The 18,533-nt window shown below is 43.2% G+C and overlaps 1 protein-coding gene across 2 annotated transcripts in view; it reads left to right on the top strand.

Annotated features, from left to right (window-relative positions):
• The window catches only part of MACF1 (microtubule actin crosslinking factor 1), a 323,369-nt gene that overhangs the window by 182,725 nt on the left and 122,111 nt on the right, over nt 1–18,533 (top strand). For both annotated transcript variants that reach the window (XM_070949227.1, XM_070949228.1), the window contains 9 exons: nt 290–448; nt 1,723–1,956; nt 2,298–2,519; nt 3,708–4,244; nt 9,220–9,396; nt 9,808–9,931; nt 10,244–10,452; nt 11,674–11,991; nt 12,969–13,138. In XM_070949227.1, the coding sequence (XP_070805328.1) occupies nt 290–448; nt 1,723–1,956; nt 2,298–2,519; nt 3,708–4,244; nt 9,220–9,396; nt 9,808–9,931; nt 10,244–10,452; nt 11,674–11,991; nt 12,969–13,138 (2,150 nt within the window). The remainder of the gene's footprint in view (nt 1–289; nt 449–1,722; nt 1,957–2,297; nt 2,520–3,707; nt 4,245–9,219; nt 9,397–9,807; nt 9,932–10,243; nt 10,453–11,673; nt 11,992–12,968; nt 13,139–18,533) is intronic.

Raw genomic sequence — 18,533 nt, 5'->3', positions numbered from 1 at the left:
ACTGCAGTCGTGCAAAGTGCAAAGTCATTGTACGTGGCCTTCATCCATTTCTTCCCTCCCACCCTTCCCTCCTACAGTATGAGTTGAGTCATACTTGTAAAATTGACATGGAAGAGGAAAGGTGAAGGTGAGCAAGAGAGAGCAAGAGACAGACGATGCATCTTGTCCTCCATCAACTTCTGTTTCTCTGTTTTAAATTTTCTCTGACCTTATTTGTTTTTTATTTGTTTAACTGATAAGCCTTAACAAACTCCTGCTTCATTTTTAAAAACTCCCTCTTGCCATGTAGACGCTGCAAGAACAACAAGCCATACGAGACCACAAGCTGCAGGAGATGTGCACCTGGATGGATCAGGCAGAGGCCCAGCTGCAGGGTTCCCAAGCAGCCACAGCAGGGGCGTCTGGAGAAGACCTCTCTGTCCTGGAACACAGCCGGAAAGATGTGACCGTAAGCATGAGGCCTCCCGAAGACCCTGGGCTGAAAAGCAGGATCTTTCCTTGGTGCCTGGCAGGTCTGCTAGGAAAGCCTTTGTGCCACACTCTGCAGTGGTGAAATCTAAAATTTGTTACTACCGGTTCTGTGGGCGTGGCTTGGGGGGGTTAATGTGCCTGGGTGGGCGTGGCCAAAATTTTTTTTTTTTTTACTTTTAAAACCATTTTTTCTACAACCTCTTCAGCAAAGAGGTTGTAAAAAAATGCGTTCAAAAGTTCTGAGTTGCCTGATTGTCAGAGTGTTTTTTTTCTTTTAAATACCTCTAGCGATCAGGCAACTCAGCTTGGATCGTCAGAGGCTTTTAAAAGAAAAAAACACCTCTAAAGAGGTTGTAGAAAAAATGCTTTTAAAAGCCTTTGAGGATCCCAGCTGAGCCATGCAATCATCAGAGACTTTTTTTTTTTTACTTTTAAAAGTATTTTTTCGGCCAAAGAGGTTGTAGAAAAAATGCTTTTAAAAATTAAAAAAAAAAAGGCTTTGATGATTGTGCGGCTCAGCTGGGTATGGGGGAGGGGGTGGCAGGGATTTTTGCTACCGGTTCTCCGAACCACCCGCCTCCATCGCTACTGGATCGGGTGATCTGGTCTGAACCAGGAGCATTTCACCCCTGACACTCTGGCTTCCCTCTCCCATCATCTCCATGTGGGGACCATCAAGACTTTAAGCAGCGTTTGTCAGCCTTGGCAACTTTAAGATGTGTGAACTTCATCTCCCAGAACTCCCCAGCCAGCAGTTAAAGTTCACACATGCTGAAGTTGCCAGAGTTGAGAAACACTGTTTTAGAGAGCAAGGGAGACAACCTCAGTGGAGACATGCAGGAACTCTTCCTTAGGCAAAGGGGGCTGAAGGATTTTTCAAGCCCAGAACTACAAGATAAGAGTTGGGAGTGGCTTAGGCAGGTGCCTCCCTGATTCACAGGAGGATAAGAAGGGGAAGGAGACACAGCTCAGTCAGACCTGCAAGCTTTGGTTATTGTAGTGAAACTCAATAAAAGTAGATTTTGCCTTCCTGGGAAGTTGATTTTCTGGTCTAGTCTGCTGGGTGGGTTGAATAAATAAATACAATCAAAATGTAAAAGTAATGGTAAGTTTTGATAAGTTTTTAATGGGTGGCTCAAGGGATCTTTTTGACTGAGTCTTTTGGAAAAGGTCATTGGAAGAGCGTTATAACGCCAGCCTCGAAAGTCAATTCCTAGAAATTTGCAGAAGGATTTGCTTATTGTTCTCCAGGACTTGCGTCGGAGCCTGCACAGCCGGACTGCTTCCTTCACAAGTGTCTTGAAGGCAACAGAGGACTTTCTGGAGGAGAACAGAATCAAACTACCCCTTGGAGAGCTGGAATCCCTGCAAGAAAAGCTCCATCGGGCTCAGGGGCAGTATTTGTCTCTGCAGGAAAGGGTGGAGGCTGCCCAGAAGGAGCTTGAAAGTGCTGTGAGCTCTGTGAAGCAACAACAGACAGAAAAGGTAGGACAGTACTACGGGCGGGGTAATTTCAGCTCTTTATTGCCAGATGATCCCCTGTTAGAGAGGCCACGGTGGGTTCTGCACTGAGTAGGAGATTGGACTGGATGGTCTCTTCTACATCTGGTTCAGTCACCAGATTTTAAGAGGGGATGCAATTATATAAATATATGTCAGTTGATTGTTGCAGTCTATCAAAACTACTATGGAAAGTGTTCAAGGAAGTGATTCCTGTCTTATCCTTGTTGCCCAGTGTGTTCAAAGCAGCTGCTCCAGCCACAACAGTTAATTCATATCCATGGAATTTTGCTACTTTGTAACTCCTCTCAAAAATTTGTTCCCAGGTTAGAGTGATAAAAGACTTTGAAGAAAATCAGAGTAAGATTGAATCCCTTCTACACTGGGTGGCATCAGTGAAGAAGTCTAGAGGGGTCCCAGAAGGTAAATTGTGGCCGGTGGGAAAAGATGGTGGAAGACATGGAAGTGGAAGAGTCCAAGATGCTCCTGATGGCCATTTGTTGGAAATGGTTGAAGAGAATCTTGATTTGCACTACACGAGTTTGAAGGTCTGTGCATCTATTTGCTGAGTAATATCCTGGCTCGGTTATGAATCCATTTGTGTCACTTCATTTTTAGTCACTGTCTCCCAGACTCAGTTGCCCAGTCTGTGTAGATCAGGGGTGTCAAACTTGATTTCATTGAGGATTGTGTTTGACCTCAGGGGGGCCGGGGAGCATGGCCAGGGTGGGCGTAGCCAGCTCAACATCACTCGTGTCAGGGGCACCTGTGGTGGCCTGAGCGCTCTGCCAGCAAAAACAACCTCCTGAGCTCCGTTTTCGGCTGCGATGGCCTCCTGCAACCTTCCTCCAGTGAAAAGGGAGCTCGGGAGGGCCGTGTGCAGCCTTCCCGAGCTTCGTTTTCACTGGCAGAAGCATCGCGGGCCAGTCTTTCGCTGTTTCCAGGGCATCCCGATGGGCCAGGTCTAAGTACCCCCGCAGGCCAGATCCGCCCCCCAGGCCTTGAGTTTGACACCCCTGGTGTAGATTTTCGATGCCTTGGTTCTAATCCTAACCTGGAATGCATCCCAGCCCTCTTCTGGAAACCAAATGTAAATCTTTAGGTTGTGTGGAAATCCCAGAATTGGACATTCTGTCCCAGAGCATTCTCAAAATACACTTCTTCGCCCCTGTTAACTGGCCTGGGAGTTTCTCTGAGAATCAGTTGCCGTATCACCATTACTTCCGCTCATGGCTGAGAGACAGGGTTCCATCTCCGTCATTTCGTAGTGGCCATCCTTGGCTTTCAGTTCTTTCTTTAACACAAGTCAAAGTGCTGCCGTTGTCTGGATTAGTAGATAGTTTTGGGCATGCTCCAACTCCAGATCATCTATTTACTGAGGTGATTGTGAAGTTTGCCTCCAAGTGTCCCTCCTGACGTCAGTGGGGCAACCGATCAGGGTCCCCTTTCTGTCAGTGAGATTGATTGGCATCCACTGTTTGTTTGTATCACATTTCACTAGGATGCATTCCATATTATTTGGAAGCAGCCATGGACGCATTCCTGTTTATATGTATATAACAAGTATAGAATTAGAACAATCCTGGGCTCCCTCTGTTGGGAAGGAACGAGTCAACCTTGGGACAACTATAAGAACCAGAGATTTCTTCCTGGCCTGCAGGGTCTGGCTTTGAATTTTCCATTGGTAGTTTGGTTTTGATACATTTTTGATGTAGTTTTTTATGTTATCTTTCCAGGTCCATCACCAAGAGCTCCTTTCTCACCAGCAAGATATCATTCTAGCCACTCAATCAGCCCAGGGCTTCCTGGACAAACAAAACCACAACCTTACACTGGAAGAGCAGCAGAATCTGCAAAGAAGGCTAGAAGAGCTGAAGGACCAGTATGCTGCTTCCCTGACTCAGACAGAGGGGCAGCTCAAACAAGCGCAGACGCTCTGTGATGAGCTGCAGAAGTTTTTGCGGGACCACCAAGAGTTTGCCGCCTGGCTGGAACAGGCCGAGCAAGACTTGGAGAAGATGTGTGCAGGGGATGGCAGCCTTGAGTCCCTTCAGTCTGTGCTCCTCCAGCAGAGCAGCTTCTCTGAAGATGTGATTTCCCACAAAGGGGACTTACGTTTTGTCACGATGTCAGGGCAGAAAGTGCTGGATGCTGAGAAGGCAGTGGCTGCTGCAAATGGAGGGGAGCCATGCCCTGAGATATTAGCCACCAGCACGTTAGTGAAGAGCAAACTGGAAGACGCCAACAGGAGATACGGCAGCCTCCACTCTAAGGTACAAAAAACCTTTAAAAGGAAAGAGTGTTTCTTTTAATTTCTTCTAGGACAGGGGTGTCAAACGTGCGGTGTGCAGGTTGGATGCGTCACGCGCCGGCCACACCTACCCCCGGTTTAGCAAAGGGGGGGGGAAGTCATGATACATCACATGACGACAACATGATGCTGCGAGTTTGACGCCCCTGTTCTATGACATCCTCAAAGCCAAGCTACTTGTTAGAATAATTGTGGTTGTGGAAAAGTATTTGCCCGCTGGCAGATTGTCTGAATTTTTGCCTATGTCAGTGAGGGAATGCAACTGTCCTCCCGTTCAATCTAATTGAAAGGGTAACTGGGGCCAGTTGTTTCATTAAATAGTAGTGCTACTTTGCATCAAACTCATCTTATAAAACAAACTTCACCACAGTGAAGTTCTCACTACACAGGTCTGAGAGGCATGACAGGCTTGGTCACATAACTGTGTCAGGAAACCTGAAAAAAAAATACTGAACAACATCCAGGGATCTGTGGGCCTCTCTTTGACTGAAATCAGTCTTCACAATTCTACCATCAGAAACTTACTGGATAAGAATGGGATTCATGGGATCATATCAAGCTGAAAACCTTTCGCACTAAGAAGGACATCAGTGCTCCATATTACACTGAAGAAGTCAGGCCATGGCTATCAATATCAACAGGTCCTCCCATCTTCTTTTTACCTGGACAATCTGAAGCTGTATAGAAAAACACCATCTGAAATAGAAACCCTGATCATCACTTTCCAGATATATACGCCAAGATATTGCAGTGGAGTTTGGGCTGGACAAATTTGCCACCCTTACCATCAACAGGTAAAATAGTAAAAAATAGTAAAAATTGAAGGAATCAAAGTACCCTATGGAAATAGCATCAAAAGTCTGAATGAAGACAATTTCCTACAAATACCTGGGCATCCTTCATGCTGATAACATCAAGCCACTGAATTCAAGAAGAAGGTTAGAAGTGAATACATCAGGAGAGTGAAGAAGGTCTTAAAGCCCAAACTCACTGCAGGAAATACCATCAAGGTAATTAACACCTGGACAATTCTGGTCATTAGATACAAGGTTGGAATAGTGGACAGGACTTAAGCAAAACTAAAAGTCCTGGATAGGAAGATCAGAAAAATTATCCACTCAGCAACATCGACAGACTCTATTTAGGAAGGAGCATAGGTGGACATGGAATGTTGCAGGTACACCAGACAGTTGAAGAAGGAAAAAAGAATATCTGAAGGACAGTGAAGGAAATGCACTGAATCCAGTACCCCATTGAAGGCTTACTGAGTATTAGAGAGACCAAACTGCCTTACAGGAAAGACCAAATGAAGAATAGAAAAGAAACATGGCAAGGCAAAATATTACATGGCCAGTATGTACACAATAGCAACAGCAACAACTAGCAGGCAAAGCAGATAACAGCAAAATCTAGTAATGGCAGAAAGTTGAAGAAAGAGATTGAGGGATTAATTAGCTGCACAAGACCAAGCTGTAAGCATAAATGTTTCAAATCCAGAATTGAGAAGACAGCAACAGACAGCAAGTGCCACCTCTGCAAAGAAGCTGAAGAAACAGTGATTAGCTGCTGCAAGTAGATCACACAGACTGGCTACAAACAACAGGAAAGTAACAACATTGGTGCAACATCTGCAAGAAATACCATTGAGTCTGCAAGAGACTCAGCATAGAGCAAATTCAAATATTTTGGAATGGCCAAGCCAAAATCCAAGTTGAAGTTCAAACAAATACGGTGGTAGATCTGAAAGGAGAGTTGATGTTCGAAAACCCTCAAATATTGGCTCTCTACAAAGGACTGGGCCAAATTCCTATTCAGTGACAGGAGTGAGAATTGATTATTGCATGAAATAGCACTAACAGTAACACTTATATACCACTTCACACTGCTTTACAGCCCTCTCTGAGCAGTTTTACAGAGTCAGCATATTGCCCCCCAACATTCTGGGTCCTCATTTAACCGGAAGGATGAAAGGCTGAGTCTACCTTGAGCTGGTCAGGATGGAACTCCTGGCAGTGGGCAGAGTTACCCTGCAATACTGCATTCTAACCACTGCACTACCGAGCAGTTTTCTTGGCAATTATTGCAGCTAAAACAGGTATAACCAATTTGAAACTAAAACATGCCGGATAGCTTTCTTTATGAAATAAATAAAACTAGCACCACACTTTGGTTCTGTATGGTCCCTCAATATTTTACGTATTTCAACAGGACCCATAGGAAACTCTGATAATAGACAGCTGCAAACATGCAAAACGTCAGAAAACCAGAAAGGACCAAATACTTTTTCGCAAAATGACAAGTACTCTTAGGCTTAAGGATGATTTCTTTAGAACCAGTTCCTTCTCTGTAGTTAACTGAAGTTTGGGGAATATTCTGTACTGCGGTAACCTCTGCCTCTGTGAGCAAAGCTTGCTTTATTAATTCCTGTTTTTTATTAATAGAGACATTACATCCCTCGTTTTATCCCAGTTTCCTGGGATAAATAGCAAATAGGTGTTACTTTTGATATCTTTCTATCAATAGAAAACAACTTTAGTTCTGAGCTAATGGCTTTCGTTTTCTTATTTAATTTGATTTTATGAATGTTTAAATACCTTTTTAAAAGAGCCAGTTTGGTTTATTGGTGAAGGCTACAATCAGGGAGACCATGAGTTCTAGTCCTGCCTTGGGTGTGAAGCTAGCTGGGTGACCTTGGGCCAATCACTCTTTCTCAGCACTAAGCAGAAGGCGGTAAGGACAAGCTGCTTCTGAAAACCTTGCCAAGGAAAATGCAGGGACTTCTTCTGGCAGTCTCCAAGAATCCAACACAATTGAACAGAAGGAAAAAGAAACCAATTGGTGCTATTTTCTGTAACAAAAAGTTTTTTGATACTTTTATTTTGGAGGTACTTCAGTTTGTTCCTTGTGCAGTTTCAGGTTTATTTAGGACTTGGCTATATTTAGTTTCTCCTGTTTCTTTTTATAATCTAGCAACAGTTTTCTACTTTGTGATCCCTGTTGATAAAAGGGCTGCATTCTTCAAGAGGCTATGACTGTACCACACTGTTGTTGTAAAAGAAAAGAGGAGCTCTGGATCTGTGCCAAAGCACATCATAAGTTGGGAAGGGTAACCGGCAACCCTTGGCCTCATCTGAGCACTTCTCTGCTTTCAGATTCTTTCCACAAGCAATCAGGCCAGAGCTCCTTCTCTGCAGAGAGAAAAAAGTTCCCACCCACATGGTGCCCTGTCCCCATCCAGGATGTTGCTCTAGCAGAGCATTTCTCAGGAGGAAAGCAGTCTTGTCAGGAGACAAGTAAGCCTTTTTCAAACGAGGTTGCCATGGAGAGCTTAATTCCCCAAGTTAGTCACTACCTGCTCTCCCTTGGGTTTCAGCCGCTGCAATGTAGGAGAGAAACTACCCTCGGCTTCCCACTTGTGCGCCATCATGATAGCTGTTTCAGATGATCCATGATGTTCACTTTGGGATCCTCTGGGGAATGAGTGGAGAATTTGAGATCACCCACATGTACTCCAGACAGCTATTCTTTGTGAGAGGACTGCAAGACAGGGGTCTCTGGTGGGTTTAGAGCTCTGGGAGAGGAGAGAATAATCACTGTCAGTGGCTTTGAAAGAACCAAGTTTGCTTACTTTTCTTTCTTTTCAAAAAATTTGTGTTAACTGTTTTCAGCTATTAGACACCTTTATTTGACAGGTTTGACACCACAGGGTGAGTTTCTTTCAGCCCGTAGGGAAAGAACATTTTAATTACAAGTTTAAGGACTTAAAAACATTTTTAATAAATTGCAAAAAGGCAATTAAAACTTATTTTGGAAAATTACAAATGGACTAAGGCTTCAGATGAATTGGATATAAGATTTTGGAATTTATAAAGAATTATGTGGAAAAATGGTTTTGGATTTTTTTTTCCAAAAATGATTTTAAAAATTAGACACTAGAGGGAACTAAAAATTACAATTAAAGGAGAAAACACATAAACTTGACTTACAGTTACAGAATGAAGCAAAACATTCTAACATTGGATGTATTGAAGGAGATTTTTGAACAATGGATTCAGAAGTTAATTTTTAGTGTCAAGCGAGACATCTGCCTCTATGGGGAGACTGCCTAAAAGAGGTTACGGAAAAAGGACATATTCCACCTGACAACAAGACTGTGTTGTGTGAGTGGATGTACAAATGATAAGCTACAAGAATGACACAGAAATGATCATACAAAAATTGGCAGATATGTTAATAATTAAAAGGGATATACAAACAATAAACCAAAAGAGTGATAATTCTATAATTTTTCCTATGTTGCATTTGCAAAAGTTTTGAAGAGTCTCCTGAGAAGGGACAAAGCAAAAATGAAAACAAATTAAGTTCTACAACATTATTTGAAGGGACTAAAGATCAAGATACTTACAATAAAAAGAGGGACTGTAACGTTGATTTATTTCAACAAGATTAACATAAATCTGTTGTAATCTCTGGTAGCCCTCAATGGACTTTGCTGACACCTGGACTGAAATGACAAAATTTTCTGGGTTTGTTTATAGATAAGAGATAGAATACGGGAAGAAAAGATTGTTTGTTGTCTTTTAAGAGGTGATAAATTACTAGATAGGAAATCATTTCTTTATATATTTCATTTCTTTTTCTTTATTCTACTTTTTTTTCTCCTTTTTCTTTTTTCTCTCTGCACCTTTTTTTTTTTCAATTAGTATTAATTTTTACTGTTGTAATTATAATCTTTAATAAAATTGTTTTAAAAGGTCTCCATTGTAAGGCTGCAGCCTAATGATTTTATGCTGAGGTTTCTGAGATCACTGCAGCTGGGAAAGACGAGCACCTCAGTTCATGGCAGGTCTTGTCCCTGAAAACAGAAAAAGCGTTATTGAGGGTGTAGGGTGGATATTTTTAGAAAAGTCCCACCCAGACATTTCTCCTGTTTGCAGTGCTCTGCCCTCAGCCTCCACCTGAACCTCCTGATGGATCGCTCTCAGCAGTTCCAGGATGTAGCAGAATCTCTCCGGTCATGGCTGCAAGAGAGCGAAGAGGCTGTGACCCACCTCCTGCTGGAGCCCATTTCCTCTGACCCGGCCATTTTGCAAAGGCAGCTGGCTAACGCCAAAGTAAGCGAGCAAGCATACTTACTCCTTGACTTTAATCTTTTGCGGACTTTTTACCTGTAGTTTCAGCTAGAAAAGGCTGGGCCACACCTACATGAGTCTGCATTTTTATTTGCTAGCCATTTGTGCGAGCGTGGGGGCGCGGAGGCTAGGGGAAACCTTCCCTCAGGTGGAGCCTCAGTGGAAGGAGGCCATCAGTTGGGAATGGGCATCTTCCCACTCCTGCCTTCTATAATGAAGGGTTCTATAATCATGGTTCCCAGGTGAAGGAAAACCAGGAATGACCGTGCCACACCATACCTTTCTGAGGGGGTTCTATCCCAGAACCTCTTTCTAAAGACATTGGCTCCTTTAGTCCAGTTCTAGTATTTCTTCGTGCTTTGATTCCTGCCTCCTGTCCGTTGCTTCTGACAGCACCTGCAGGAGGACCTTGCAGAGCATCAGGTGCCTGTAGAAAAGCTCGAAAAAGCCGCTCGGTCCCTCTTGGAAATCCGGGAAGTCCCAGTTCCTGACCACAGAGGCATCCAGCAGACCACAGGTAAACCTGGGGGGGGGGGAAGGTCTAAGGAAGCAATTCCAACCTGGCACACTCCAAGTCTATTAGTCTGTAATTCAGCATGACCAATGGTTGAGGGTGGCTGGGAGGGTGGGCATTAAAGTGAGGAAGGCCCTTGGAGTATTTCTTCTCCAGGCCTTGCTCAAAGACTGCTTTGAAATTTGCAGCCTTAAACCCCTTCTGAGCTCTCCTAGGCAGTTTCTTATAATGTTGGAGAGTCTTGAGTGCTTTGATTCCAGACCATTTCTTTGACCATTTTAATTTTCCCCTGCAATTCATTTGATTCTTGCACAGATTCCATTATGAGCCGATTCCAGAGCCTTTCGTGTCGGATGGGCGAGCGCTCGGACCTTTTGCAGAAGTCCATTGCTCAATCTCAGAGTGTCCAAGAGGCGTTGGAGAGTCTCCTTCAGTCCATGGCTGAGACTGAGGAAACTCTCAAAGAGGAGGATATGTCTGCATTCTCCTCCATTTCCATCCAGGAGGCACTCGCTACAAACACAGTAAGATATTTCACTTAGATTTCTGACTGTAGACTTCTTCCAGAATTTTAAAAAGATGGGGATAACACTGAAAATGTCTCTGAACAACCTGGAGTTTCCTTGTCTTTATAATTATTAATTTTACCCAAATCCAATTTTGAAAATGATTGAACCATAGACGTTGCTTTCAGTACAAAGGTTTGCTGTATGGCACCTGATGAGTGATAAAAGCTACACCTTGAGTATGTGCAGAGTGTTATTTCAGTTGGTGGAGAGCCATAATTAGTAACCTGAACATCTGAGATCAAAATGGAGATCCGGTTGAATGTAGACTATTGAACATGTTGCTACTTAGGAGTAAATCAGGACACTTCTCACACTAAGTCTCAGAAAGGAGTTATGAATAAAATAATAGCTTCCAAAGTTTATTAGACATTAAGCAGAGTTCTTTCCTGCAGGGAGAGCTGGAATCTGGAATGATTCCAAACTTCTGGGTTGTTTCTATCAAGTCTTCAATCTCAGAGAACCTGCATCTTTTCCAACAGCAAGGAGCAGCCAGCCAGGCTTTTAGCATTGAGCTGAGCCCTGAAGGAGATAATGGGGAAAAGTTACAGAAACTTTTAAAAAGGCTCCGAAGAGCCCAGTCCAAGCAAAAGCAGGTTGCCCTATGCTGCTGCTGCTGCAGCACTGCTGTAACAAAAAGGGATAAAAAATAAACATATCACACCCTGGATTTCCTTTGATTTGTAAGACAGCTTCCGTTCTAGCTTGTTAAAGGAAAGGTTAATCCAGAATCCAGCTCTGATGTAAGCTTTGTCCAGTGGGAGAGCACATCCCTTCCAGATCATCAGCAGACCAGACTTCTTGTGACTACCTCTCGTTAGTCGTGCTTCTGTACTTTGTGGCCCTTGAGTCTCAGTTGGTTGATGGAGCTGAATGAAACTCTGTAGTGGAGTGAGCTTTGGCTAATGGGAGATTCTGCACTATTTCCATTGGTGCAAAATGTTTCCCTATTGATTGAGCTGGTCTGGGCTGTGAGGTTGGGTTTGTCTCATGGAGCTCTTTGGCTTTATGGAATCTCTGAACCTGAAGCAGTAACTGTGGCAGAAACTTCCAAACATGGAGAAAAGCTTCTTTGTTGTGAGAAGCTTAGTTCCTGGGCTCACGGCAGGTTCTCCCAGGCAGCAAGCAGCTCTTCTGTTTCTGGGTATATGCACAATATATATATCCTTCCTGTTGCAGAAGCTCAAACAAGACATTGCCAGGCAAAAGAGCAGCTTGGAAGCCACTCGTGAAATGGTGACCCAGTTTATGGAAACAGCTGACAGCACCACTGCTGCCACCCTCCAGAGCAAGCTGGCGGAGGTGACCCAGCGCTTCAGCCACCTGTGGCAGCAGCAACAAGAGAAGGAGGACTCCTGGAAAAAGGTCCTCCCCCAGGTGGAACAGTACGAGCAGCTCTCAGAGAAGCTGAAACAATTCATGGAGAGCCGAGGTCGGATGCTGGCCCTGGGAAACCAGCCTGAGCGGGACATTACTCACTTCGCCCAGCAGATCCAGGTGAGAAGCTGCTAAGCAAGGGTTGGGCAAGACTCAGGATTGGAGGACACCTGGTCCCTGGGCTTGGTTCTGGCATCTCCAGGAAGAGGCCGTTGCCCAGGGCAGCCCCACATCAGCTCTGCTGATAGGTTAGTGTTGGGGTTTTATTAGAGCTGGCAAGCTCAAACCAGGGGGAAAAAAGGGAGAGGAGTAGCAAAAATCCCTCTAATGAGCTATGCAAACTGAGTAAATGTATGCACCACACTCCCTTTGGGAATGGGCTTGGACTGCTGCTCCTCACCCTGGGGGTTCCTGCAAAGGGAGGGTGTCTCCCTTCTGGGCTACCCACAAGCCCCTGGGAGCAGTTTGGCTGCAGGATTTTGCTTCCTGGCTCTTGTCCACCTGCTGATCGTTCTGTTTGTAGAACTGAGATTAAGCAAGTGCAGGAGATTTCCAATGAAGCTGAGGAGATGAGAGGTGGCAGAATAGAATTCTTGCAGGTCAGAAAACAAGAGCTCTGGGCCCTGTGCAGTTGCACAATTGGGATTTTGAATTTTCGTATTTTTTTTCAGGACAGGTTTTGCCCACAGAAATTTGGGGGTCATCTATCCATAATTGTAATTTTAAAGTTCAAATTCATATAAAAGGATGATCAGGATCAAGGATGATCAAGAATGACCTTGTCAGTAATCCAAGGAAACAGGGCAGCAGCCTAAGGGTGTTTCAGGGAGATGCTCTGCAACCTCTTTGGGGACTGAATCCAAGGTGTTTCACAGCCTTAACCTAGTTGCCTTTAGAGACCAGTCGTGTCTATTCTAATTACCCTGACATGACTTGTATGCAGGGATTCCTACTGCTGTCCATCATGATTTCCAGGGATCTCACAGGCTGTTCCTTATGGCGAAACCCTTTATGTTTTGGACTGAGTCATAGATGCTCTTCACTTCAACCATATCTGTCCTGTGTCTCCCCCCACCCCTGTTTCCTGATGCTTCCAGGAGCTGAATTCAGAGATGAAGCAGCGCCATGAGGATCTGGACAAACTGGAACATTTAACCTCAGAGTTAAGCTCTTGTGGGTTGGTGTGGACTGGCTTCTCTTCACACCAAGAAAAGGTGCGCAGTTTGCGGAAAGAGTTCACTCAGCTGCACAAAGCCACAAAGGAAAGGTGAGAAGGGATTCTCCGAGCCAGAGGACTGGTGGGAGCTTTTCAGAGGAAATTTGTGGGGGATTAAATAGTTGTAATTCTTTGATTGCGTCCAGATTGCTTTGTGCTGGGAAAAGGTTGGAGACAGAGAAATGAAGGCTATGAGGAATCTCTGCTGCTATAGTTTGTAATCTTTCCCAATTTTTCTCACTGGTAAAATGTTTTGCAGGGTTTTGAATTGTTAAAAGACTAAAGGAGTTTTTTGACCAAAGTGAGACAGTTGAATAAAATGTATGCTTCACCAAAAGTAAAGCATTTCCCAAAGAATTCCCAGTTTTTACAGAAAGCTTTCCCTTCTCCAAACTGGACTGGACTGGACTGGACTGGACTGGACTGGACTGGACTGGACTACCCTGTTTCCCCGAAAATAAGACATCCCCTGATAATAAGCCCAATCGGGCTTTTGAGCGCATGGGCTAAAATAAGCCTCCCCCCCCGAAAATAAACCCTCCCCAAAAATATTTAAATGCAGAGCTGGAAATCAGGTAAGAGGAGCCCCAGCTTGCTCCACGCACCCCAAAATAAGGCCAAGCGCTTATTTCGGGGTTCAAAAAAATATAAGACAGGGTCTTATTTTCAGGGAAACACAGTAGAGTAGAGTAGAGTAGAGTAGAGTAGAGTAGAATAGAATAGAATAGAATAGAATAGAATAGAATAGAATAGAATAGAATAGAATAGAATAGAATAGAATAGAATAGAATAGAATGGACCTTGGTGGTCTTCTATTAGACCCTATATCAGTGGTTCTCAACCTTCCTAATGCCGCGACCCTTTTTTTTTTTTTTTTTTTTTTTTTAATTTGATTTATATGCCGCCCTTCTCCGAAGACTCAGGGCGGCTTACAATGTGCTCAGCAATACAGTTCCTCATGTTGTGGTGACCCCCAACCAGCGGTGGGTTCTAAATTTTTTTACTACCGGTTCTGTGGGCGTGGCTTATTTTGTGGGCATGGTTTGGAGGTCATGTGACTGGGTGGGCGTGGCTAGCTGGTCATGTGACCGGGTGGCCATGGCTATGTGTATAGGGACTACTCAGAGGGCTGAAAAAAGTCATTTCTGACAGGTCCTCGCACTTTTGACTGGTCCTCACACTTATGACCATCCTCACATTTATGCCCGTGCAGCATTCTTAACAACCATGTCACTCATTTCACAGCTGCTTCTTTTCACCATGGTGACAAGATAGGGTAAAAACGTAAAATGTGAGGACAGTCGTAAGTTCGAGGACTGGTCAAAAGTGCGAGGACCAGTCAAAAATAACTTTTTCAGCCCTCTGAGTAGTCCATATGCACAAAAGGATACAGCAATTGAGAGGGATGAAGGAAGGGAAGGGAAATTAGAATAGGAGCGAGAGTAAGAGAGGGAGGAAGAGAAGAGGAGAAGGAGAAAGGAAGAGGAAGTAGAGAGGAGAAGAAGAGGGGGAGGAAGAGAAAGTAAGAAGGAAAGAAAAGAGAGAGGTGGTAGGTTTGAGGAGAAAGATTGCTGTACAATAAAAAAGATGAAAGGGAAGAAAACTAACCCCAAACAAATATAAAGATATTAAGATAAAGTATGAATTGTTAAACTTTAAAGAATAAAGGAGAACAAATATGAATAAATAACAATAATTAGAAACACACATACAAACATACAATGTATTTTCTTTGAACAGAGTATTTGGCCGGTTCACAAATTTAAACAGTGTTTAGTCATTTCAATTAAATTTACAATTTCTATATTTCCTTTTTGCCATATTTATTCCTCATCTATTTTTGTAAAAAAACAATATTACCCTTCATCCTCATCTCTAATCTTAATCAAATTCAATTTTTCCCTTCTATTCTATATTATACCCCTTCCCATTGTCATCTATTTTTATATCCATCCTCACATTGGTTAATTATGTAATATTACAGTTGTTTAATATAAATTCAACATTTTAATATAAATCAATTAGTTATATAACTACCTTTTTTGTATATTAATCAATATGAACATGAATATTCCAATTATTTCCATGCAATCCAATTTCTTACAAATCAATTAATTATATTTACCAATAATAATAAACCAAATAATTTCCCCCATATATTCCTCCAAACCACAACTTAACCATTTCTGCTTTCAACACAATATACAATTAATAGTATCTCAATTATTACAATTCCTTAGTTAAATAGAGCTTTTTTTCTTTTGTGTTTTAAAATCTTGAACTCTCCTCTTTTTCCCTAAATTTCCCATTGTTTGCACCTACCTTTTTTGGTGAGGAAAAAGAAAAGAAATCTGCCTGCCTAATTTTCCAACATTGCAGCAACAGCAAAGCCAACAGCCTGCTTTACTTTCAGTTTCCTTTTTCAGCATAGCTAGGGGGAAAAAAATTGCTCCAGCACTCTTTGCAAACAAGCAGCAGAGCCCTGAGCAAAACAGCTGAGAGCAAATCAGCTGAGAGTCAGGAGCCGATCTAATCAAGGGCTAATTAGCCTATGCTGAAGCTCCGCGGGCCAATAAAATTACCAAAAAACACCGAACCATTTGTTAAATTGCTGGCTTGCCCGCCCCTCGCCCACCACTATTTATTGGCAATAAATAGTGGGGCGGGGCAAGGGGCGGGCTTTGAAGCCCCGCGGCAAGAATTTAAACAGTTTTTTTTCCTCTAGCCATCAGCTGGGACTCAGGAGGCAGCAATAGATTGGGAGTGGGCGGGGTAAGCGAACGGCCGGCGATCCAACAGAGCAGAGAGTGAGGGTGAGTGAAGGCATGGGGTGGGGCGAGAGAGGGCTTTGGCGACCCCTGTGAAATGGCCGTTCGACCCCCAGGTTGAGAACCACTGCCCTATATCATTTCAGACAAATAATCTCCTCCTCTCCAGAATATTGTTTTTGAAGTTAGGGTCAGGAAGATGCCTGCCCATATTGTGGGCAACTGCCATGAGGAAAAAAACTATGGAATAAGAATAAAAATGGTGCCTGGGAGGCAGAGAGAACTAAAGCCCTTTTCTTTAGCTATCTGAATGTCCAGGAATCTATATCTTAGGATAAGTGTCTGAACAAAGCCTTAAAACAATTCAACGCTATCTTATACCCAGACAATGGGTTCGCTTAATGACTGCAGTGTTCACTTTACAACTGCTACATCTGCTTAAGAACTGCCACAAAAAGGTCATAAAATTGTGTCAGTCACATGGATGCCTTAACATACAACCATCATGACATACAGCAGAAATTCTGGGCTCTCTTGCGGTCATAAGTCAGGGATTCCTGAATCGAAGAAAAAAAATGGCCTTATCTTCAGCCTCTCCCCATCCCCTCTTGAATTGTCTCCTGAAGTTTGATAAACTTCTCCCAAACCGTGCAGAGCAAACAAAACCTGCCACTGGCATAGCAGGAGAAAAGGGGGAATGCTCACATTTCGTTTTATGTTCTGTTCACATGTTCCTTGCCTGTAAAGGCAACAGCGGGGAAGTCTGCAACTTTCTGCTTCTGGAGTGAGTGAACTGTAGAATTTGGTTAAAATTTGGCTCCATCCTCACAATCTTTCCCTACCCCCCTTTAAGATGTGTGTGCTTTCGACTTCCGGTTTCCTTGTCTTCGGCGTCGGCGGCGCTCTTTGAAGCTCCGCCAGCCCCGCCGCCTGTAGAGCCGCTTCGAAACGAAGAAGCGGCTCGAAAACTTCTAGATCCTAAAGGATTGAAGAAGAGAGATCGCAGGGCACTGGTTGAGCCCCTGGGACCCCCCAGGGAAGTTTCTGGGGAGAGAACAGGCGTGGCTCCCTTCCAGCCTGCTGAAACTCCGGGCGACGTGGGACGATTCTGCTTTTGCAGAACAAGCCGGCTGCAGGAAACTTAAAGCGAAAGAACCGGCTTTAATAAACAGCGAAACTACCTGAATCCTGAAATTTGGAAACGCAAGTATCAGCACTTTATTGACTTTCAATTTGAGAAATGCGAGTGAGTGAAAGTGCTTTGAAAAGAAAAAAATATGGCGCCTAGCCTCAGAGTTAACGAGCCAGTGAATGTGGATTGGTGAAGTTATCTTGTTTTGTTACAAAGTTTCCAAGTTGTTACAAAGTTGCCCTGCTTGTTAAAAGAGAAACAATAACTTCTCCCTTTTTAATACTGGACTTTGCTTTATTCCAGTCTTTATTTGATTAAATCTGGGGGACTTTTTTAGAAGTTTTTGTGCAGGAGGGAAAGGAAAAGGAACCTCCCTTTTCAGAAAAACTAGATCACGAGCCAGGATGGCTTCAAAGAAGCAGGAAGGGAAGGCGTCAGGGGGGGGATCCCCCACACATAAACATGAAAAGCAACCTCCCCCTGCTCAACAGTTACAAACTCAGAAAAAAGAATTTGATGTGGGAGATTTAAAAGAATTTATTTCTAAAACTTTGGATGACAAATTTCAAAAATCCCAACAGGAGATAGATGATAAACTTCAAAAATCACATCAGGAATTTATGCAGGAAATTAATGAAGTTAAAGACATGGTGAATCAGAATCAAAAAAAGGTGACCAAAAAAATATCAGAAGTGGCGTCTGGCCTGGTAGAATTTATTGGGAAAGTTGATTTTAAAGTTGAAGAATTTAAATCAGAAGTTTTTTTATTTTTATTTTTATTTTTATTTGATTTATATGCCGCCCTTCTCCGAAGACTCAGGGCGGCTTACAATGTGCTCAGCAATAGCCTTCATCCTTTTGTATATTTATACAAAGTCAGCTTATTGCCCCCACAAACTGGGTCCTCATTTCACCTACCTTAGAAAGGATGGAAGGCTGAGTCAACCTTGAGCCTTGGCGAGATTCGAACCCTGCAGTAATTGCAGGCAGCTGGTCTTAAGCAGCTTAATAACAGGGTGCCTCAAACCCTTGTACTACCAAGGCTCAAGTTAATGTCAAGATGAAAGACAATGATTATAAAATTGATGAAGTTGACAATAAAATGCAGAGAATTGAAGATGAGATTGTTATGATACAATTCCGGGCGATGGAATTTGCTATACGGCTTCGGGGAATTCGAGAGGAGGAGAGACAGGACTTGAGACAAGTTTGCTCTGAAGCCTTGGCTAAGATTTTACAAGCTAGTCCTGATTTGGTATTTCACAAAATAGATAAAATTTACAGAGTCAACTCTTGGGTGGCCAGACAAAGACATCTGCCTAGAGATGTGGTGATATATTTCACTGATAGAGAAATTAGAAATCATATCCTGCAAAAATCTTTTCATACTTCTGTACAAGTGGGGGGTTCACGACTTGAAATTTTTAAAGAATTACCTCCTAAAATGCTGAAAGCTAGAAAAGAATTTGGTTTTCTTGTTAAGGAATTGAAAAATTTACAGATACCCTTCCGGTGGGATGCACCAGCTGGGATAATTTTTAGATAC

This window comes from Pituophis catenifer, unplaced genomic scaffold (genome assembly GCF_029215685.1).
Source record: "Pituophis catenifer annectens isolate HBS135680 unplaced genomic scaffold, rPitCat1.0.hap2 SCAF_9, whole genome shotgun sequence".
Taxonomy (NCBI): Eukaryota; Metazoa; Chordata; class Lepidosauria; order Squamata; family Colubridae; genus Pituophis; species Pituophis catenifer.
Note: the sequence above shows the minus strand (reverse complement) of the source record. Positions and strands in the feature narration are given on the sequence as shown.